We start from the raw sequence: 18,467 nt of genomic DNA on the forward strand, positions 1-18,467 counted from the left end.
CCAGAGCATGCCAGGCACTCCTGTCTTCCACTGCCTCCTACAGTTTGGTCAGACTCATGCTGGTAGCTTCGAGAACACTGTCCAACCATCTCATCCTCTGAAGTCCCCTTCTCCTTGTGCCCTCCATCTTTCCCAACATCAGGGTCTTTTCCAGGGAGTCTTCTCTTCTCATGAGGTGGCCAAAGTATTGGAGCCTCAGCTTCAGGATCTGTCCTTCCAGTGAGCACTCAGGGCTGATTTCCTTCAGAATGGATAGGTTTGATCTTCTTGCAGTCCATGGTACTCTCAAGAGTCTCCTCCAGCACCAGAATTCAAAAGCATCAATTCTTCAGCGATCAGCCTTCTTTATAGTCCAGCTCTCACCCCCATACATCACTACTGGGAAAACCATAGCTTTAACTATACAGACCTTTGTTGGCAAGGTGATGTCTCTGCTTTTTGTCTAGGTTCAGTAGGAATTAGGTAAAGGTAAAGGGGCCCCTGACCATTAGGTCCAGTCGTGTCCGACTCTGGGGTTGTGGCGCTCATCTCGCTTTACTGGCCGAGGGAGATGATGTACAGCTTCTGGATCATGTGGCCAGCGTGACTAAGCCGCTTCTGGCAAACCAGCGCAGCACACGGAAACGCCGTTTACCTTCCCGCCGCAGTGGTACCTATTTATCTACTTGCACCGGTGTGCTTTCGAACTGCTAGGTTGGCAGGAGCAAGGACCGAGCAACGGGAGCTCACCCCGTCGCAGGGATTTGAACTGCCGACCTTCTGATCGACAAGTCCTAGGCTCTGTGGTTTAACCCACAACGCCACCCTTCCCCGTGGGCTGCTGCAACCTTGTGCTCCATCCTCTGCAAAGCCCGTCGCTCTGCTCTCCATAGCTGTCAACGTTTCCCTTTTTTTAAGGGAAATTCCCTTATTCCGAATAGGATTCCTCACGAGAAAAGGGAAAAGTTGACAGCTATGCTGCTCTCCCCTCCCCGCGGGAAGAAAGCAACCGACAGAACCCAGAAACTGAGGCTCGGCGCGCCCCTCTGCATTTTTTTCCGTATGTCTCTGCGCTCTCGTGCAGCGCGCGACGGCTATTCCCGGCCGGACCCATTGGTGTTCGGGGGGGGTGTTTGTATGTTTTGCGTGCGGGCAGAAGCCAAGCCAGGCCGCTTTCTGGAAGAAAACGCGAGCGGAACAGATAAAGACGACTAGCAAGGCGAGAGGAGGGGAAAAAAACGAATAAACGCGCGCGCATATACAAAAAACGAGGACACAGACGCGCGCCCCCTTTCTGTGGCACGCAATGGTCCAGTCCGGGGAGTGGGCGGGGCTCCGGGCGGGAGGAGGCCGAGCGGAGGCCGTCCTTCGCCTTCTTCCCTCAGACGGTGGTCGGCGGCTCCGGAGGACAGAAGCGGGGAGCGCGGCGGGCGGAGCGCGGACGCGGTGAGGGGAAACGACGGCTTCCGAGCGGGGTGACGAGGCCGGCGGCGGTTATTCTCGACCAGGGCCGGCCCTGAGGCGAGGCGAGGCGGCTGCCTCAGGCGGCAGGGCCCGCGGGGACGGCCTCCCTCCCTCCCTTCACCCCCTTGTTCCCGGCGTAGAGCTTCCCTGTGACCTCCTCCTTCCCCGGTAGCTCTGGCCTTCAGGCAATGCGAATGTCTCCCTGGGTGGCCACGGCGACTACAGGGTTAACTGAGGGTTCGATGTGGGCGGGGGGGGGAGTTGGGCAAACGGGCAAAAAAGGTTTAAAGAGGAGCGTCAGCGTGGCTGCTGTTCCTGCTGAGAAGGTATTATTAGGTTCGGTCCCGATGTATGGGAAGTGGGCGAGGGGGCCGGTTTTAAGGGGGAAGCGTTAACGATAATGATACTTGCATTGGTTAGAAGGGGGGGGCTCTTTGAGGGTATTAGGGTGAGCCTCGGTGGTAAGTGGATAAATGGCAGGTTTAAAAGAGAATATTTATTTGTGTGTGTGTGGTTTAAGAGGAGTTATTAATGCACACGTGTGTGTGTGTATGTATTGTTACCGGAAAAATCCGAGGGCTCCCTTGGACAAAAAGTAAAAGACACCAACCAGAGTAAATTGGAGCAAATCAGCAGCCTGTAGGCTTGGCCTTTATTGAACTGTTGCTGTAACAGGGTGCTCCCCTCACTTGCAGGTGAGAGAAAAGACACAGAAAAATGGTGTGCAAGACCTTATAAAAACTTTTGAAATTTCCCTCCTCTAGGTCAAGCCCACCCCCAGAAACATCATGCATACATTACAGAACCCCCCCCCACCCCAATCATTCTGTTTGTACAAACAGAATGATTGGGGTGGGGGGGTTCCTGCTACAGTATATCTATATCTATCTATCTATCTATCTATCTATATATGTACACACACACACACACACAGTGGTACCTCGGGTTAAGAACTTAATTCGTTCTGAAGGTCCGTTCTTAACCTGAAACTGTTCTTAACTTGAAGCACCACTTTAGCCAATGTGGCCGCCACGCCACCAGACCACGATTTCTGTTCTCATCCTGAAGCAAAGTTCTTAACCTGAGGTACTATTTCTGGGTTAGCGGAGTCTGTAACCTGAAGCGTCTGTAACCCGAGGTACCACTGTATGTGTGTGTGTGTGTGTGTGTGTACACACACACACATATATATATATATATATATATATATGGGACGCAGGTGGCGCTGTGGGTTAAAGCCTCAGCGCCTAGGACTTGCCGATCGAAAGGTCGGCGGTTCGAATCCCTGCGGCGGGGTGCGCTCCCGCTGCTGGGTCCCAGCGCCTGCCAACCTAGCAGTTCGAAAGCACCTCCGGGTGCAAGTAGATAAATAGGGACCGCTTACCAGCGGGAAGGTAAACGGCGTTTCCGTGTGCGGCTCTGGCTCTGGCCAGAGCAGCGATGTCACGCTGGCCACGTGACCCGGAAGTGTCTCCGGACAGCGCTGGCCCCTGGCCTCTTAAGTGAGATGGGCGCACAACCCCAGAGTCTGTCAAGACTGGCCCGTACGGGCAGGGGTACCTTTACCTTTACACACACACACACACACACACACACACACAGTGGTACCTCGGGTTAAGAACTTAATTTGTTCTGAAGGTCCGTTCTTAACCTGAAACTGTTCTTAACTTGAAGCACCACTTTGGCTAATGTGGCCGCCACGCCACCAGACCACGATTTCTGTTCTCATCCTGAAGCAAAGTTCTTAACCTGAGGTACTATTTCTGGGTTAGCGGAGTCTGTAACCTGAAGCGTCTGTAACCCGAGGTACCACTGTATGTATATGTGTGTGTGTGTGTGTGTGTGTGCGCGCACACACACACACACACACATATATATATATATAATTCATACACACACAACATATATATATATGAAGACAGAGTGCCTAGCGTGCTCTGGTCCATGGGGTCACGAAGAGTCGGACACGACTATATATATATATATGTAGGGTTTAAGAGGAGTTAATAATACGTATGTTTACTAAGGGAATAGGCATGCCAAGTGAGGTACCCTTTATATTAGCAGCCTTGAATTGAATTGAAAATCACCATTGTACATTATTCAGCATGGTTGCCCCTGCAGAATCCAAGCCATATACTGAATGTAGTGTGGAGGCATATTTAGGGAAATCTACATCCTGGTAGATTTTGGTAGTGCTGGAGCCATATTTATGACTAGTGTTTTTGTGGGGGGGGGGGAGGGGGAGTGTTTATGTGCCTTGTGAAACCTGCCAGGGAGAAAATGTTGCGGCTGTGCTGAATCTACTTCTCCCTGCATGTTAATTACTTCCCCATCAACCTTCCGCTCTTAATTGTGGTTCTTCACTTATTTTTATTTACTTGCACACACACCCCTCCTCCAAGGCAGCATAGATGTGTTTCCCAGGCAGGCACTCTATCTGGGCAGCATCTTCTCCCTAAACCCTGCTTAGCCCTGAAACTCCCACTTGGTTCTAGCTAATAGAATATTCCGAATAGTACTGAGGAGGCAGAGTGAGTAATGGAGCAGCCTTATTTAATTAAGCGACATGGTTTAATTTTGAATCTAAAATTATGATCCCAGCACCTGAACCCAATTGCTAATTTGTAGGGCAGAGATTAGGTTATATTTATTCTGCTTATGTATTGCTTCACACAAAGGACTACCAAAGCAATTTGCAGTGGCAGCAATCATACAAATCCATTAAAAGTGTTGATCCAAAAAAACCACCCAATAGCATTCAAAATCCACCCTACCTACTGATGAGATGAGGAGCATGCTGCCCTCAAATACTGCTGGAGCACAATCCCCTTCATCCCTGACTATTGCCTGGGCTGGTGGGTTTTTGGAATCGAACAAGGTTTGGTGTGCTGCAGATTCAACACTTTTACTGAAAAACATGTGGCTCTGAGCATTCGTTAGGTCCATTTCCCTTGCCACAGCCAGCCCCATTTCAGGGAGTGGAGATAAGAAGTTAGCTTTATTTTCTGTTTAATTTTTAAGAGAACAAGGGAGACTTGTTGAAAGGACAATCCTTATTGGCTCTGTCAAAGCGAGCAAATTTTTAAAAAATATTAAGGGTGACATGTATTTCTCCTAGAAGATAGCCAGTGTGATGCCTTGATTCTCAAAGATGTAGATTGATAACCACAGAATGCACTATTGACCAGTTCTCTATATTCTTTTGTTTTGATTTCTTTTTTGTAAAAAGATGACCTAAGTTGCATACACATGATGAATAATAACAACAAAATTAATTTATATACTGCCCTTCATCTGAGGATCACAGAGTGGTTTACAGTATACAAAACACAAAATACACAACATAATAAAAAAACCAAAACAATACCCCATGGGAGTTGTAGTTTATGCCTCACAGAGCTACAGTTTCCAGCACCCTTAATGGAATAGTTTCCATATTATTTTGGGATGGGGGTGCTTTAAATGTATAGTGTGTATGCAGTCCTAGTCCTCTCTAGGAAAACCAGCCTCATAGAATCCTGGTTTTAGTTTCTATGGGTATTAAACAGAGTACTTTAGAGAGCCAGTGTGGTGTAGTGGTTAAGAGCGGTAGTCTCGTAATCTGGGGAACCGGGTTCGCGTCTCCGCTCCTCCACATGCAGCTGCTGGGTGACCTTGGGCCAGTCACACTTCTTTGAAGTCTCTCAGCCCCACTCACCTCACAGGGTGTTTGTTGTGGGGTAGGAAGGGAAAGGAGAATGTTAGCCGCTTTGAGACGCCTTAAAGGGAGTGAAAGGCGGGATATCAAATCCAAACTTCTTCTTCTACTTCAAATCTCTTGAACGCCTTAAGTAAAACTCAAATGAATGTTCTGCATAGTTAATGGACTCTTGATAGCTAATGAACAGTTTGAGAGAGAAACAATTTCAATTTACTACAGAGGATGCTGGGTTTCATTAATTTACCTTTTATATTAGCAGCCTGATGAATTGAAAATAATCGTCATACGTTATTCGGCATGGTTGCCGCTGCAGAATCCAAGCCGTATACTGAATGTAGTTTAAACAGGATGTTCAAGCCAAATGACATTACAATCCTTAATTACAACACTAGTGTATTGCACAGGAGATGTGATCAAGCCTGTTAACTATTCCAGATTAATACTCACAGTGCCAGCCGTGTTTGGAAAATGTGTAAGGCAAAACACAGAATCATAGAATCATAGAATCATAGAGTTGGAAGAGACCACAAGGGCCATTGAGTCCAACCCCCTGCCAAGCAGGAAACACCATCAGAGCACTCCTGACATATGGTTGTCAAGCCTCTGCTTAAAGACCTCCAAAGAAGGAGACTCCACCACACTCCTTGGCAGCAAATTCCACTGTCGAACAGCTCTTACTGTCAGGAAGTTCTTCCTAATGTACAGTATAGGCTTTGTACCCTGGATGCTTCTCAGAAGTTTTACATTTTTCTTTTCTTTTTTAGATTTAAACTTTAGAGGTTTAATTTGTGGTGTAAACTTTGTGTGTAGTATATTTTATTGCTGTAAGCCACTTTGAGACCTACGTAGTGGAAAGCAGAATATAAATATTAAAATAAAAACTGCAAGTTTTGATGCGTTCATGTTTTTAGACAAGTGACAAAAATGCAAAATACATCTGTGACTGCCAAACTGAATTGGCACAAACATTTTAAATCCTTAAATACAGTTAATTGTTCACAGGAAAAACATAGTGAGCATGTCAAAGGGCATTGTTTTCCTTTCATATCAGGTTAGAGAACCACAGAAGAGCATATAATTTAAGCACTTGCTCAGTGAGTTTTAAAGTATTTAGGCCATGAGAGCAAACTAAATGTGGAGAATGCTAATCCTGTAGGCTTGAAATTATGAAAATGTAGAATAAAGGATGTCTAGAAATAAGGCTTCAGTTTTAAATCTATGGGAAATGGAAAATAGAAACACACAGGTGCATTACCATATGTTCAAATTTAGCTTGTGGTTAGTGCTAGGATGTGGTTTTCTTCTGCCTTCACTGGGTAACAGGGCATTTTCTCTTTTAGGGACACTATGAACGAAGAGCAGTTTGTTAACATTGACTTGAACGATGATAATGTTTGCAGCGTGTGCAAGTTAGGAACAGAAAGAGAGACACTCTCATTCTGCCACATTTGTTTTGAGCTAAACATTGAAGGTAAGTGTAGCCTAACATTGAATAATAATACTGTGCCATTGAGGCTTTGGGAAATTCTGAAAGGAAATTCTTATTCTTATTATTGGAAGAATGTCTCTTTTACTAGAAAAGTAGTAAATAAATACAACATTTTAACTGTTATTATATTTGTGAAAATTCTCTGTAGTGTCCTATCCACTAAAAACATGTACAGTAATAGAGACAAATTCAAAAGTAGTCACTAAATAATACAGATCACTTGTTGGACTTTTTCAGGGTTTAAGGATCTAAATGCAGGATAACCTGTTTCTTAGCAACCACTTTATGTCATTGCCAGATGGAGTAGCCATCTGTAAAAACAACTGAGTTTTGTGACACCTTAAAGACAAACCAATTTATTATAGCATAAGCTTTCCCATATCAGATTTTATTTATTTAACAAGGTTTGTATGCCAGCAACCCTCTAATATATGGAATGGAATATATGGTCACAGGGATATAAACACTGAGTGTTGAGAGACAAAAATCTTAGTGAGGTCTGAGGGAAATGAAACACAGACAGATAATTGCATTATATATATATACACACACACACACACACACACACACACACACTGGCTGTCATTTAGAGCCTGTCAATGTGCAACAGAAACTCTTGCTAGTCTTGTTTCCTAGCAATGGTTTAAAATACTTTCAAGCTGAAAACTTGTAAGGATTCAGCATGACTGTCAGGTTAGCTTGATGCCACTACTAAAGTTTTTAATTCAGACACACGAAACCTGTGTGTATTAAGCAAGATGCTAACTTTAAGCTCCATCTCCCTCACAGGGTGTTTGTGTGAATTAAAAAAAAAAAATCACTCAGTTTGGAGAAGAGAGGATCGGAATACAGCTCAAACCTATTGGGCTTGTACTATATGCATGTGAGCCCTGTAAATAGTTACAGTAATTTACTCTTGAGCTTTTTGTAACTTTATAATCTGATAATCAGGATTTGAAGGACTGCGAGTTTAGTTAACCGATACTCACATTTGCCCAGTCTTTAAATAAGCACCTGTGCATTTCTAAGCACGCATTTACTTGGCGATTTCAATTTCCCTTATTCTCAGTTTTGTTACAGTTCCAGCATTCATAAATACGTGTTTGTGTCTTACAAAATACATTTCTTGACAAATGTTTATTCTAAAGACAAGTGGGTGACCCAACAGTGCTGTGTTGAAATATGAAGTTTAACTACTCTTTAGGGCTCCAAACAATAGAAATTTGACCTAGAATAATAGTTAAATTGTACGTTTCTGTACAGTATGGTATATTCTAAAAGACAAGTGGAAGCATGTGCATTTTGTTGTGAACTGTATTTCGTAAGAGATGAGCAAGTCCCAAGTAAGCAAGTCTAAACACATTTCTGTAGTAATAAACATTTGCTGGTGTTCCATCCAGTAATATCCTTCCTGCACAAATGACTTTAGAGTTTTGCCTCATATATATTTGAGGCATCAAAGGTTACAAGACTACAGTCAATGCTGTTTTTTAAATACCAGTCTAGGCAGCAAAGCTGATTGAGGATTGTTGATCTATAACAACAAATAGATCCCCTTTCCCTAGTTTGCCCTATATGGAATCTATTGATCGGGCAGATAAATATTGAGTAGTTGTTACTAAAATCTTACTTGGTACCAGAAGTAGAAAGCACTCTACTTTTTCTGAGTGCTGTCACAGGAACAATGGACTACACTGGCCACTGGTTTGTGCAGGACTTTCTATGCTATATCCTGCAGCAAAGTACCTGGCAAAGAACAGTTTTTAAAAACAGTGCTGTTGCAGCATTCTGAAGGGTTTGTTGGCTTGCTAGTAAAATGGAGAGAAGAAAAATGACTTAGAAACCAAACCAGTTTGCTTTGTTTGGGTTTCAGAGTACAGGGGCAAGTGTTCTGCTTACCCTGGCTGGGCTCACAAGGTTCAGCTCAAAGTTGGGAGGATGTCTTGCTGCTATTCATTCTCTTCCAAAGGTAGCTCCAAAGTTCTCCCAATCTGCAAATTATTAGCTGTAAGGAAACATGACTGTTTTCAAATGGTTTTTAGGTGTTGTTTGTTTTATTTTAAAATTGAATTGCTTTGTTGCTGTGTTTCACACTCTCGGCTCTTTTGGGTGGCAGGGGTTGGGTTGAAATTTTATAATAAGTAAATAAAATAAGGCAGTGGGTTAGACTGAATGCAGTCGTATGATCATTCCGGACCTGTATCTTAATGGCCTCTTATCTTGGTAACAATTCCCCTGAAACAAAACAAAAAGAAGAGTTTGGATTTGATATCCCGCTTTATCACTACCCGAAGGAGTCTCAAAGCGGCTAACATTCTCCTTTCCCTTCCTCCCCCACAACAAACACTCTGTGAGGTGAGTGGGGCTGAGAGACTTCAAAGAAGTGTGACTGGCCCAAGGTCACCCAGCAGTTGCATGTGGAGGAGCGGGGAAGTGAACCCGGTTCCCCAGATTATGAGACTACCACTCTTAACCACTACACCACACTGGCTCTCAAGTTCTGATCAATTGATTAATTCACTCACGCTATTACTTTGCAGTAAAAACACTTCAAACCATCTCTTTTAATCAGTTAAGGAATAATTACTTCATACAGCTTGCTTTTTAAATTTGATTAATCATCCCATTGAGTTAGATAGAAATCCGTTAAAAAACCTTTACAAAATCTACCTCTCCACATGCACACAGCAACAAAGCAAAATCCTAAAATGGCCTTTTACTTAATTATCAGCCACCTAGGGATAATTGCATCTAAGGAAATAAAAACTTGGGTGCCATCCAACCTGGAGAAAGGGTGGCGTTGGATGTTAACAGCTAGCTGGCAAGTCCTGGCATCAAAGCTGTGTGTGTGCCTGTTCATGGCTCTTTGAACTTGCCCAGCTGCTAGCATAGCTCTTTGGATTAGAGACTTGCACACAAAGAGAAAACAAGCCCAGCAGCTATTGTGTAACACAGCAACATGAGCTGGGTACAAAAGCTGATGCTGGCTGTTCCATATAATGAGATCTTCCATTGTAGAAGGCTGTAGAAAAGAATAAATGCCTACTTCAAAATACATCTGCACCTGTTCTGAAATACTTCTTGAAAAGCAGGTGATTTAGTTCCTGCTTTCTTTACACGTATATGCTTGCTGTTCTAAGCATCTGTTTTATATTTAGCCAAGATAGAAATATGTTGGGGCATGAGTTCCCTTTTAGCATTTTAATTAAAGCTTTTCAAATATAGAGGGTCCTCCCAGGCATAATATAAGTAGCTGCTGGCTGAGAGCTGCTTGTCAGTTCAGTTACAACTCTACAGGGAGATAATCCTTCAGAGTTAACATACTGGCTAAATGCCTTGGTAAGACTGCATTTTTCCATACTCAGAACCAGCAGTACCACAGGCTAATTTGCTTGCACAGTAATAAGCTGCCGGAAATCATTGCATCTTGATTTTCTGGCACAGTCCCTCACGGTGTTGGTGAGGCATTTATACAGGGTATTTGATGGGTTTAATATATTGATATAAATAGCAGTGTCTTTAAATATTTTTAAACAATACCATGAGCTTGAGTGGCAGAATCACAGTAGACTGAGAGAACTAATATAAATATTATTTACTCATTTTAAAAAGTCAGCTGTTCTTCAGAATAAATTCTGCTCAGCCAATGTACTGTCACTTTATTGCAGGTGTTATACGCTCAGTTGAAAACTTCCATAAAGATTCTAGTGCATCATACATAATGCTTAACTATGCTTTAACTTGAAACAAGCAGCTTTGAGGTTTTTTGCAATCAAGTTGTGTAAATTTAATGAATTTACTCAAAAGTCCACATTTTGCTCCTGGCCATGCTAGAAGCAACGAAGCACAAAGCTTTTCTTCTTGCGTTAGTCAAACGTGAGTTCATGGCTTGTTTCTTCTCCATGCTCCTGGTTTGAGTCTTCTCCAAACACAGCACAAGCAGTAGCCAAGGTCTGTTTGAGGGAAACAAACCATGAACTTTGCTTTGCATGGCCAGGAGTGAGACCATGCTGGAATCAACTAGGGTTCCGTGTAATGTATGAACACAGCTTCTGTTGGCTGTTGGGGTGCAGAATGTGAAAATCCATGTTTTTTGGGCTGGCAGCATATGTGAAATAAGTGAGCTTTTCAATGAGATTGAGAAGGAAGATTAGATTTATTCTTTCCAAACTCCTATAGATGAGAGACAAAACCCATGTGTAGAATGGAACAAAATTGTTTTTGTAGTCCTTCTGGTGAAAACAGCAGCACATTTTTTGCTCGGTGGAATTACAGTTGCAGCACTGCCACACTCCTTTATTTCACATTCATACATGTGTTGCATAATCTGCTTTATGATAGATGTTCGCAGAGCTTTTCCTAGTCAAAATCCAGCCTATTTAAAGGTGCTTAGATAACAGATTCTGTCCAGTGATTCTACAAAGCATCACTTTCCAGTCCTGTGAAAGACTATTGGTGCCATATTAAAGGTGCGGATGCCCTGAGTGACTCTAGCTATCTCAGTATAGTACTTAGCATTTTTTTTGCTGCAAACATTAACTTAGAGATGTTAACCATAGACGACAGAAGTTAGGCTATCCTCGTCCAGATAGGGGCACAGCTGGACGGCTGTATTCCTGTAGTCTATAAATTCCTACCTTAGTCTTAATAGGATTCTGTTTGGTTTATGTGTGATATAAGGTAGGTAAAAGGTAAAGGACCCCTGGATGGTTAAGTCCAGTCAAAGGCCACTATGGGGTGTGGTGCTCATCTCGCTTCAGGCCAAGGTAGCCGGCATTTGTCCTCAGACAGCTTTCCAGGTTATGTGACCAGAATGACTTAACCGCTTCTGGCACGACGGGACACTGTGATGGAAGCCAGAGCTCACGGAAACATCGTTTTATCTTCCCGTCCCAGCGGTACCTATTTATCTACTTGCACTGGTGTGCTTTAGAGCTGCTAAGTTGGCTGGGACAGAGCAACTGGAACTCACCCCGTCACACAGATTCAAACTGCTGACCTTCTGATCAGCAAGCCCAAGAGGCTCAGTGGTTTAGACTACAGTGCCATGTGCTCCCTTCATATGTGATATATGGAACAAGTTGAACGATACCAGATGGAGTCATACTTGATGCTGAATCCAAGCAAAACTGGTCATTATGCCAGGTGGGTCCTGTTACTTGGGGACTCCCATCACTGGTATATTTAGCTTCCTCTTAGTCGCTTAGACTGATCCTCTGTGGTAGTTCCTAGGTGCCGAGGTTGTGGAAGTGGAGATGATTTTATTTCATTATTTGGGGTGTGGATAACTCTTTGAGCTGCTTATGAGAAAAATTAAGTGACTATGAGATACAGAAAATGACCTCTTTATCAACCTTGTGTCCTTGCAATCTGTGTCTAGTCTTCATTGAATGCTGATTTCTTCTTAAAATATCTGCAGCCTACAATTTAATATAATTGAATTACAGTGTCCACTTGTAACTTTTTTCTCCCCTCAGGAATACCAAAGTCTGATCTTCTGCATACAAGATCATTAAGGGGACACAGAGACTGTTTTGAGAAATTCCACTTAATAGCAAACCAGAGTTGCCCACAGTCAAAACTCTCCAAGAGCACATATGCAGAAGTGAAAAACATACTGAGCAAAAAAATTAACTGGATTATACAGTATGCACAAAACAAAGATTTGGACTTGGATTCTGAAAGTTCGAAGCAAGCACAGCATCAATTGTTTGGCTTTAGACATCAGAGAGAGAGAAAGCTACTGCCACAATTTGATTCCCAAGTTCCTAAATACTCTGCAAAATGGATAGATGGAAACTCCGGGAGTATTTCAAACTGTTCACACAGTATTCTAGAACCAAGAGAATCCAACGATTTTAGACTTGATATGTTGCAGCAAGCAGGTGCTACCTTACACTGTAGTAGTTCATTGTGGTCTAGTCACGACCAGTCAGCAGAGATTGGGAAAGCTGAAACAGGTCCAGATACCCAGGTCCAAAGAAGACACCAGCAGTACAGCAGGGAGCAATGTAAGTGGAAGAAGTGCTTATGCTTATGTGTCTCAATATTTTTGTTCTAAATCTCTATAAAGGCATTTTTAATAGCTTTTAGTAATCAGACTTCGTCATCTGAAAGTCACTGGAAATGGGAAAAGAGTAAATGTTGCTTGCTAGTATCTGATTGTCAAATGCACCATGAAACAAGGGAAGACTTCCTTTTTGAGTTGATGTGCAAACACTAAAATTGTATTTATCTTTGAGTGTTTCATTGACACCGTGGATTCACTCCAGCGATTAACACTTAAGCAGAAGGAGGGAGGTCTTCTGAGTTCACAAGCATAGAACCCGTAAATGTAAATACTTCATTTTAAATCAGCAGATTTTGTGTTGTGTTTAGGATTGCAGCCTCATGACATTTACAAGGGAGTAAGCTCCATTGAGTGTATGGAAGCTTACTTCTGGGGAAACATGTATGAGACGACACTGTTAATCCAGTAATATTGATCTCCTTGAATGCTTAATTTAGTGTCTAGTAAAGGTTTTGCAATCCTGGAGCAGCTTTGAAGGGTGCAGAAGTTCTGCTGTGTGCTGGTGGGTGGAGAACTGATAACAAGCAAGAGTCTGTTAAGCCTGTTCAGTTTTTATGGCCACAGACATCTTCCCATTTATTTTCCCCAAAGGGATGTTTATAACCCTGACCAGATAAGTGTGACTTGATGGGATGAGACATAGAAAGGGCACAAATTCACATTAAGGCAGTTGTATGAACTTAAGGGATGCGGGTGGCGTTATCAGGACGCTGGTGGTGCTGTGGGTTAAACCACAGAGCCTAGGGCTTGCCGATCAGCAGGTCATCGGTTCGAATCCCCATGACAGGTGAGCTCCCGTTACTTGGTCCCTGTTCCTGCCCACCTAGCAGTTCGAAAGCACCTCAAAGTGCAAGTAGATAAATAGGTACTGCTGTGGCAGGAAGGTAAACGGCATTTCCGTGTGCTGCTCTGGTTCTCCAGAAGCGGCTTAGTCATGCTGGCCACATGACCCGGAAGCTGTACGCCGGCTCCCTCAGCCAATAAAGCGAGATGAGTGCTGCAACCCCAGAGTTGTTCGCGACTGGACCTAATGGTCAGGGGTCCCTTTACCTTTACCTTTATGAACTTAAGTCTTGCACTTTTTCACTCCTGGGTATTTAGGGTTGCCATGTTCTTCTGAACATTAATACCCTAAGTATGTTGCTGCTTTCCATTTTTCTGACTTGTCACTACAGTAGAATGAAGAAGCCCAACATTCAGTTGTGTTAGTCTTGGTTACCCTTCAAAATGGTTTGTTAAAACATTTCTGTAGGTCACCCCTCCTTTGCTTCCCTTCCGACTCTCTTTTGTCTGGTGGCTTATGTTTTTTTTCTTTTTCTTGTTTCAGTGAGTAAGATGACTCTTGCAGAGGTGGAACAGCTGAATGGGAAACTTCTCCAGCAAATCCAGGGTAAGGTGAATTTTAATATTTGCCTATTGATTGGTCCTCCCCAAAATAAATAAATACATAAAGGAAAAAGACACTGCTAGTTTTAAGTGTAGAAAATACACGTTTTTCTCTTTTCCCATGAAAAAGGTAGAAATCTTGAGAAATACAGTGGGGCCTCGCAAGACGAAAAGAATCCGTTCCGCGATTCTCTTCGTCTAGCGGTTTGTTCGTCTTGCGAAGCAAGCCCATTGATGGATTAGCGGATTAGCGCTATTAGCGGCTTTTAGCGGCTTATCGGATTAGCGGATAAGCAGATAAGCGGCTTAGCGGATTAGAAAAAGGGGGGGAAAGGGGAAAAAACCCGCAGGAACTCGCAAGACATTTTCGTGTTGCGAAGCAAGCCCATAGGAAATTCGTTTTGCGAAGCACCTCCAAAACGGAAAACCCTTTCGTCTAGTGGGTTTTCCGTCTTGCGAGGCATTCGTCTTGCGGGGCACCACTGTAGAAACAAATTAATTTTGGAGACTACAATGTAAAAGCAGCCATCTGCATTCTAGAAAGTGTCATGTATTCTGCTCATATATTGATCCAGAGTAGAATCCCAATTTATAGTTAGCAGAGTAAAAACTTAAACACGTTGCAGGATTCCCAGAAAATAGACCAGAGGCAAGTAATATTTCATCCAGCAGAGCTTTACTGCTACTGAAGGCAAATGAGCATAATGGTCACAAATCCAATACATTCAGGATTGGCACTGTCCATAAGAAATCCAGTTGCGGCAGACTTTACTTAAACCTACAATAACTTATAATAAAACTAAACCTTAACACTACAGTGGTGTCTCGCAAGATGAAAAGAATCCGTTCCGCGAGTCTCTTCGTCTAGTGGTTTTTTCGTCTTGCGAAGCAACCCTTTTAGCGGATTAGCGCTATTAGCGGCTAAGCGGCTATTAGCGGCTTAGAAAAAGGGAGAAAAAAGCGAAAAAAATCGCAAGACTCGCAAGACGTTTTCGTCTTGCGAAGCAAGCCCATAGGGAAATTCGTCTTGCGAAGCGCCTCAAAAACGGAAAACCCTTTCGTCTAGCAGGTTTTTTGTCTTGCGAGGCATTTGTCTTGCGGGGCACCACTGTATATACAGAACACCACACCAGAAGGAAGAGAGATAGAAAGAGAAACCCAGGCTTCTTCTGGCCTTATTATTATAGTCAGCATGATCTTGACAGAAAAAGATAACGGAAAAAGTTTAAGCCAGCAGTATTCAGCTTCTCTGAAGGAATAACCCAAACATCATGAGCATTCTGCTTGTTTCTTTCACACAGAGAAGCTTCCAGAACCCTCTTGAATTAAGTAGAAAAGGAAAGCTCTCTACACATCAGATCAGTACTTTCTGTACTAAGAAATGCAAACTGACAGAAAGGGCTCTAGGTCAGTGTTTCCCAACCTTGTGCCTCCAGCTGTTTTTGGACTACAATTCCCATCATCCCTTGCCACTGGTCTTGCTAGTCAGGGATGATGGGAGTTGTAGTTCAAAAACAGCTGGAGGCACAAGGTTGGGAAACACTGCTCTAGGTTACTGATCTATAGGTTCACAACTTTCATTTTGTTTTTAGTATCTTGTAAATGACACTACAAAATTGCAAAGTGATGGGTGTACTTCCTGAAATCATGGACTAACTTGATGCTGATATTTATTTCAGATGTGTTTGAAGAGCTGACTAAGCAAGTACAAGAAAAAGACTCCTTGGCTTCACAGCTTAATGTCCGTCACATTGCTATTGAGCAGTTGCTAAAGAACTGTTCAAAATTGCCATGTCTACAGATGGGACGGGCAGCAATGAAATCCAATATCTCCATATAGCTGCAGCAAAGCTTGCCTTTCCCTGCTTTGTTAATCTTATCTCATACAGTTACATACTCAAGCAGTATTTTGGAAAATTCTAAACATGTATGCATTGCAAAACGCAATGGAAGTTACATACAGTGCTCTTTTTTAAAAGAAGAAGAGGAGGAGGAGGAGGAGAAGTGCACTGGAGACTAGTTTGGCTCTGGAAGTCATCTAATCTCCTCCCAAAATTAGTTACGTTCCTTCCAGGCACTGATGATAAATACTTTGGCGTGACTTAACAAAGACTTCTGACTGCCTGTAAATAGCCTGGAGCGCTAGCTGATGAAATGCAGTTTTTAGGTACAAAGTAAATGATGGCGCAACCAGTATTCATGAAATCTACATTTCTTATTTATTGTAAGCAATATTTTATTACTGAAATTTTATACAAGAAGAAACTATTTTAGGTACTTTTCCACATCTCTTTATAAAAGTTTTGAATGATATATAACATTTTTGCCTTGTGTAATGATGGTTTACCCTTTTTTCAAGTCTGTGTACTTAACTTTCATGATGGAAGTTGTTGTTGTTTTTAAAAAAATTGTTTCCCAAAGACACACTCTCAGTGGCTATAATGTGTTACTTTTACTTTTCGGCAGTGTACAATTTATTGGGCATGGGTTGTATCTTAACAGAAGAAATTTTAAGCACAGCACCTCCTTTTCGGAATGATGGTTCATGTTTTGTTAATATATGAAGAGCTGGGTTTTGGTTTTGTATGTGAATTTTTTATGCTTAATAAAAGTATATGGCTTCAAAGAAATAAACCTATAATACCTCATGGAAATAATTGTAGTATTCTTTTAATACTCTGCCTGATATGTCACAAACCCCTTGTGCATAGAAAACTAGGATTCATTGGTACCTCTGGTTACGTACTTAATTCATTCTGGAGGTCCGTTCTTAACCTGAAACTGCTCTTAATCTGAAGCACCACTTTAGCTAATGGTGCCTCCCACTACTGTTGCGCCGCTGCCGTGCGATTTCTGTTCTCATCCTGAAGCAAAGTTCTTAACCCAAGGTATTATTTCTGGGTTAGCGGAATCTGAAACATGAAGCGTATGTAACCTGAAGCATATGTAACCCGAGGTACCACTGTATTAAGTAAGCTAGGCTTAGAACCCTTATCTTGCACATGCGACCACCACTGATGGGCACATGACTCAGGGCAAAATACAGCAAACAGCTAGTTTATGCAGTTTGTGAACATCCTACTACAAAAAGTGCTTTGAAATCTGGGGTGCATGATGCTATACAATGCCCGTCAGGGAGAAGCTACTTGTGCATTTGTTCGGATATCATCTCTGGTAATTACACTTCTGTGGTAAAAGTGTGTTTTGACTGATTAAAGTTGTAGTTGAGTATTTGCCTTCAAGATTTCATCTCTCTCGGCATCTGCATCCAGCCTTCGCTTAGCAAGCATCTTGGCAAAGGTCCAGAGAAGGAGCTGCTTATGCCCAGTGGAACTTATGATCATTTTAAAGCATTTTCCTCCCAACTTCAGTTTACAAAGATCAGTAGTAGCACACAGATGATAGCGACCTTTTCCCCTCTGGCTCTTCAGGCAGACTGATGATCCCTTCATCCACACAGAGCAAATAAGCTTTTAAAACTAGTGTGCTGTGTGGTCTTGGACTTCAAAGAAGAGTTAAAAATTTTTGCCTCGAGTGGGAGAAAATGATGAATGATGTTTGACTTCAAGGTTGCTCAATCAGTTGTAAAAGTGCTTTGTGTTCTGTAGTGGTGAGAGTGTTAGGCAGAGCGGGGGGACTAGGGTTCGAATCCCCACTCTGCCACGAAGCTCACTGGCTGACCGTGGGCCAGGCACTGCTGGCCTACTTGGAGGAAAAGTGGGATATAAATCAAAAAGCTATAAACCTACTTAAATAATCACAAGATTTTTGAATGTAATGTCAACACATGGGTTGTTGTTGTTTAGTCGTTTAGTCGTGTCCGACTCTTCGTGACCCCATGGACCAGAGCACGCCAGGCACTCCTGCCTTCCACTGCCTCCCGCAGTTTGGTCAAACTCATGCTGGTATCTTCGAGAACACTGTCCAACCATCTTGTCCTCTGTCGTCCCCTTCTCCTTGTGCCCTCCATCTTTCCCTACATCAGGGTCTTTTCCAGGAGTCTTCTCTTCTCATGAGGTGGCCAAAGTATTGGAGCCTCAGCTTCAGGATCTGTCCTTCCAGTGAGCACTCAGGGCTGATTTCCTTCAGAATGGATCAGTTTGATATTCTTGCAGTCCATGGGACTCTCAAGAGTCTCCTCCAGCACCAGAATTCAAAAGCATCAATTCTTTGGCGATCAGCCTTCTTTATGGTCCAGCTCTCACTTACATACATCACTACTGGGAAAACCATAGCTTTAACTATAAGGACCTTTTTCGGCAAGGTGATGTCTCTGCTTTTTAAGATGCAGGGTTAGTCTCAACTAAATTATATGAAAACCTAAAAATCCTATTTTGGGAACAGGTGACATTTCACATACTTGTGCTACTTTCCTG

At 42.8% G+C, this 18,467-nt stretch overlaps 1 protein-coding gene and 1 long non-coding RNA gene across 2 annotated transcripts; both read left to right on the plus strand.

Moving 5' to 3' along the window:
• The first annotated feature begins 1,278 nt into the window (after positions 1 to 1,278).
• LOC307225152 (protein EURL) lies at positions 1,279 to 16,748 on the plus strand. Its single transcript, XM_079992979.1, has 5 exons — positions 1,279 to 1,425; positions 6,487 to 6,617; positions 12,113 to 12,646; positions 14,033 to 14,095; positions 15,771 to 16,748. Exons 1-5 carry the CDS (start codon positions 1,286 to 1,288, stop codon positions 15,929 to 15,931), a joined length of 1,029 nt encoding a protein of 342 aa, XP_079849105.1. The 5' UTR covers positions 1,279 to 1,285; the 3' UTR covers positions 15,932 to 16,748.
• On the plus strand, positions 14,583 to 15,769 carry LOC307225357. The gene is made up of 3 exons (XR_013842926.1): positions 14,583 to 14,913; positions 15,212 to 15,498; positions 15,643 to 15,769. It is a non-coding gene; the product is annotated as an uncharacterized lncRNA (long non-coding RNA).
• Positions 16,749 to 18,467: the final 1,719 nt, after the last annotated feature.

Source organism: Podarcis cretensis (assembly GCF_951804945.1).
Source record: "Podarcis cretensis genome assembly, chromosome: 10".
Classification (NCBI taxonomy): domain Eukaryota; kingdom Metazoa; phylum Chordata; class Lepidosauria; order Squamata; family Lacertidae; genus Podarcis; species Podarcis cretensis.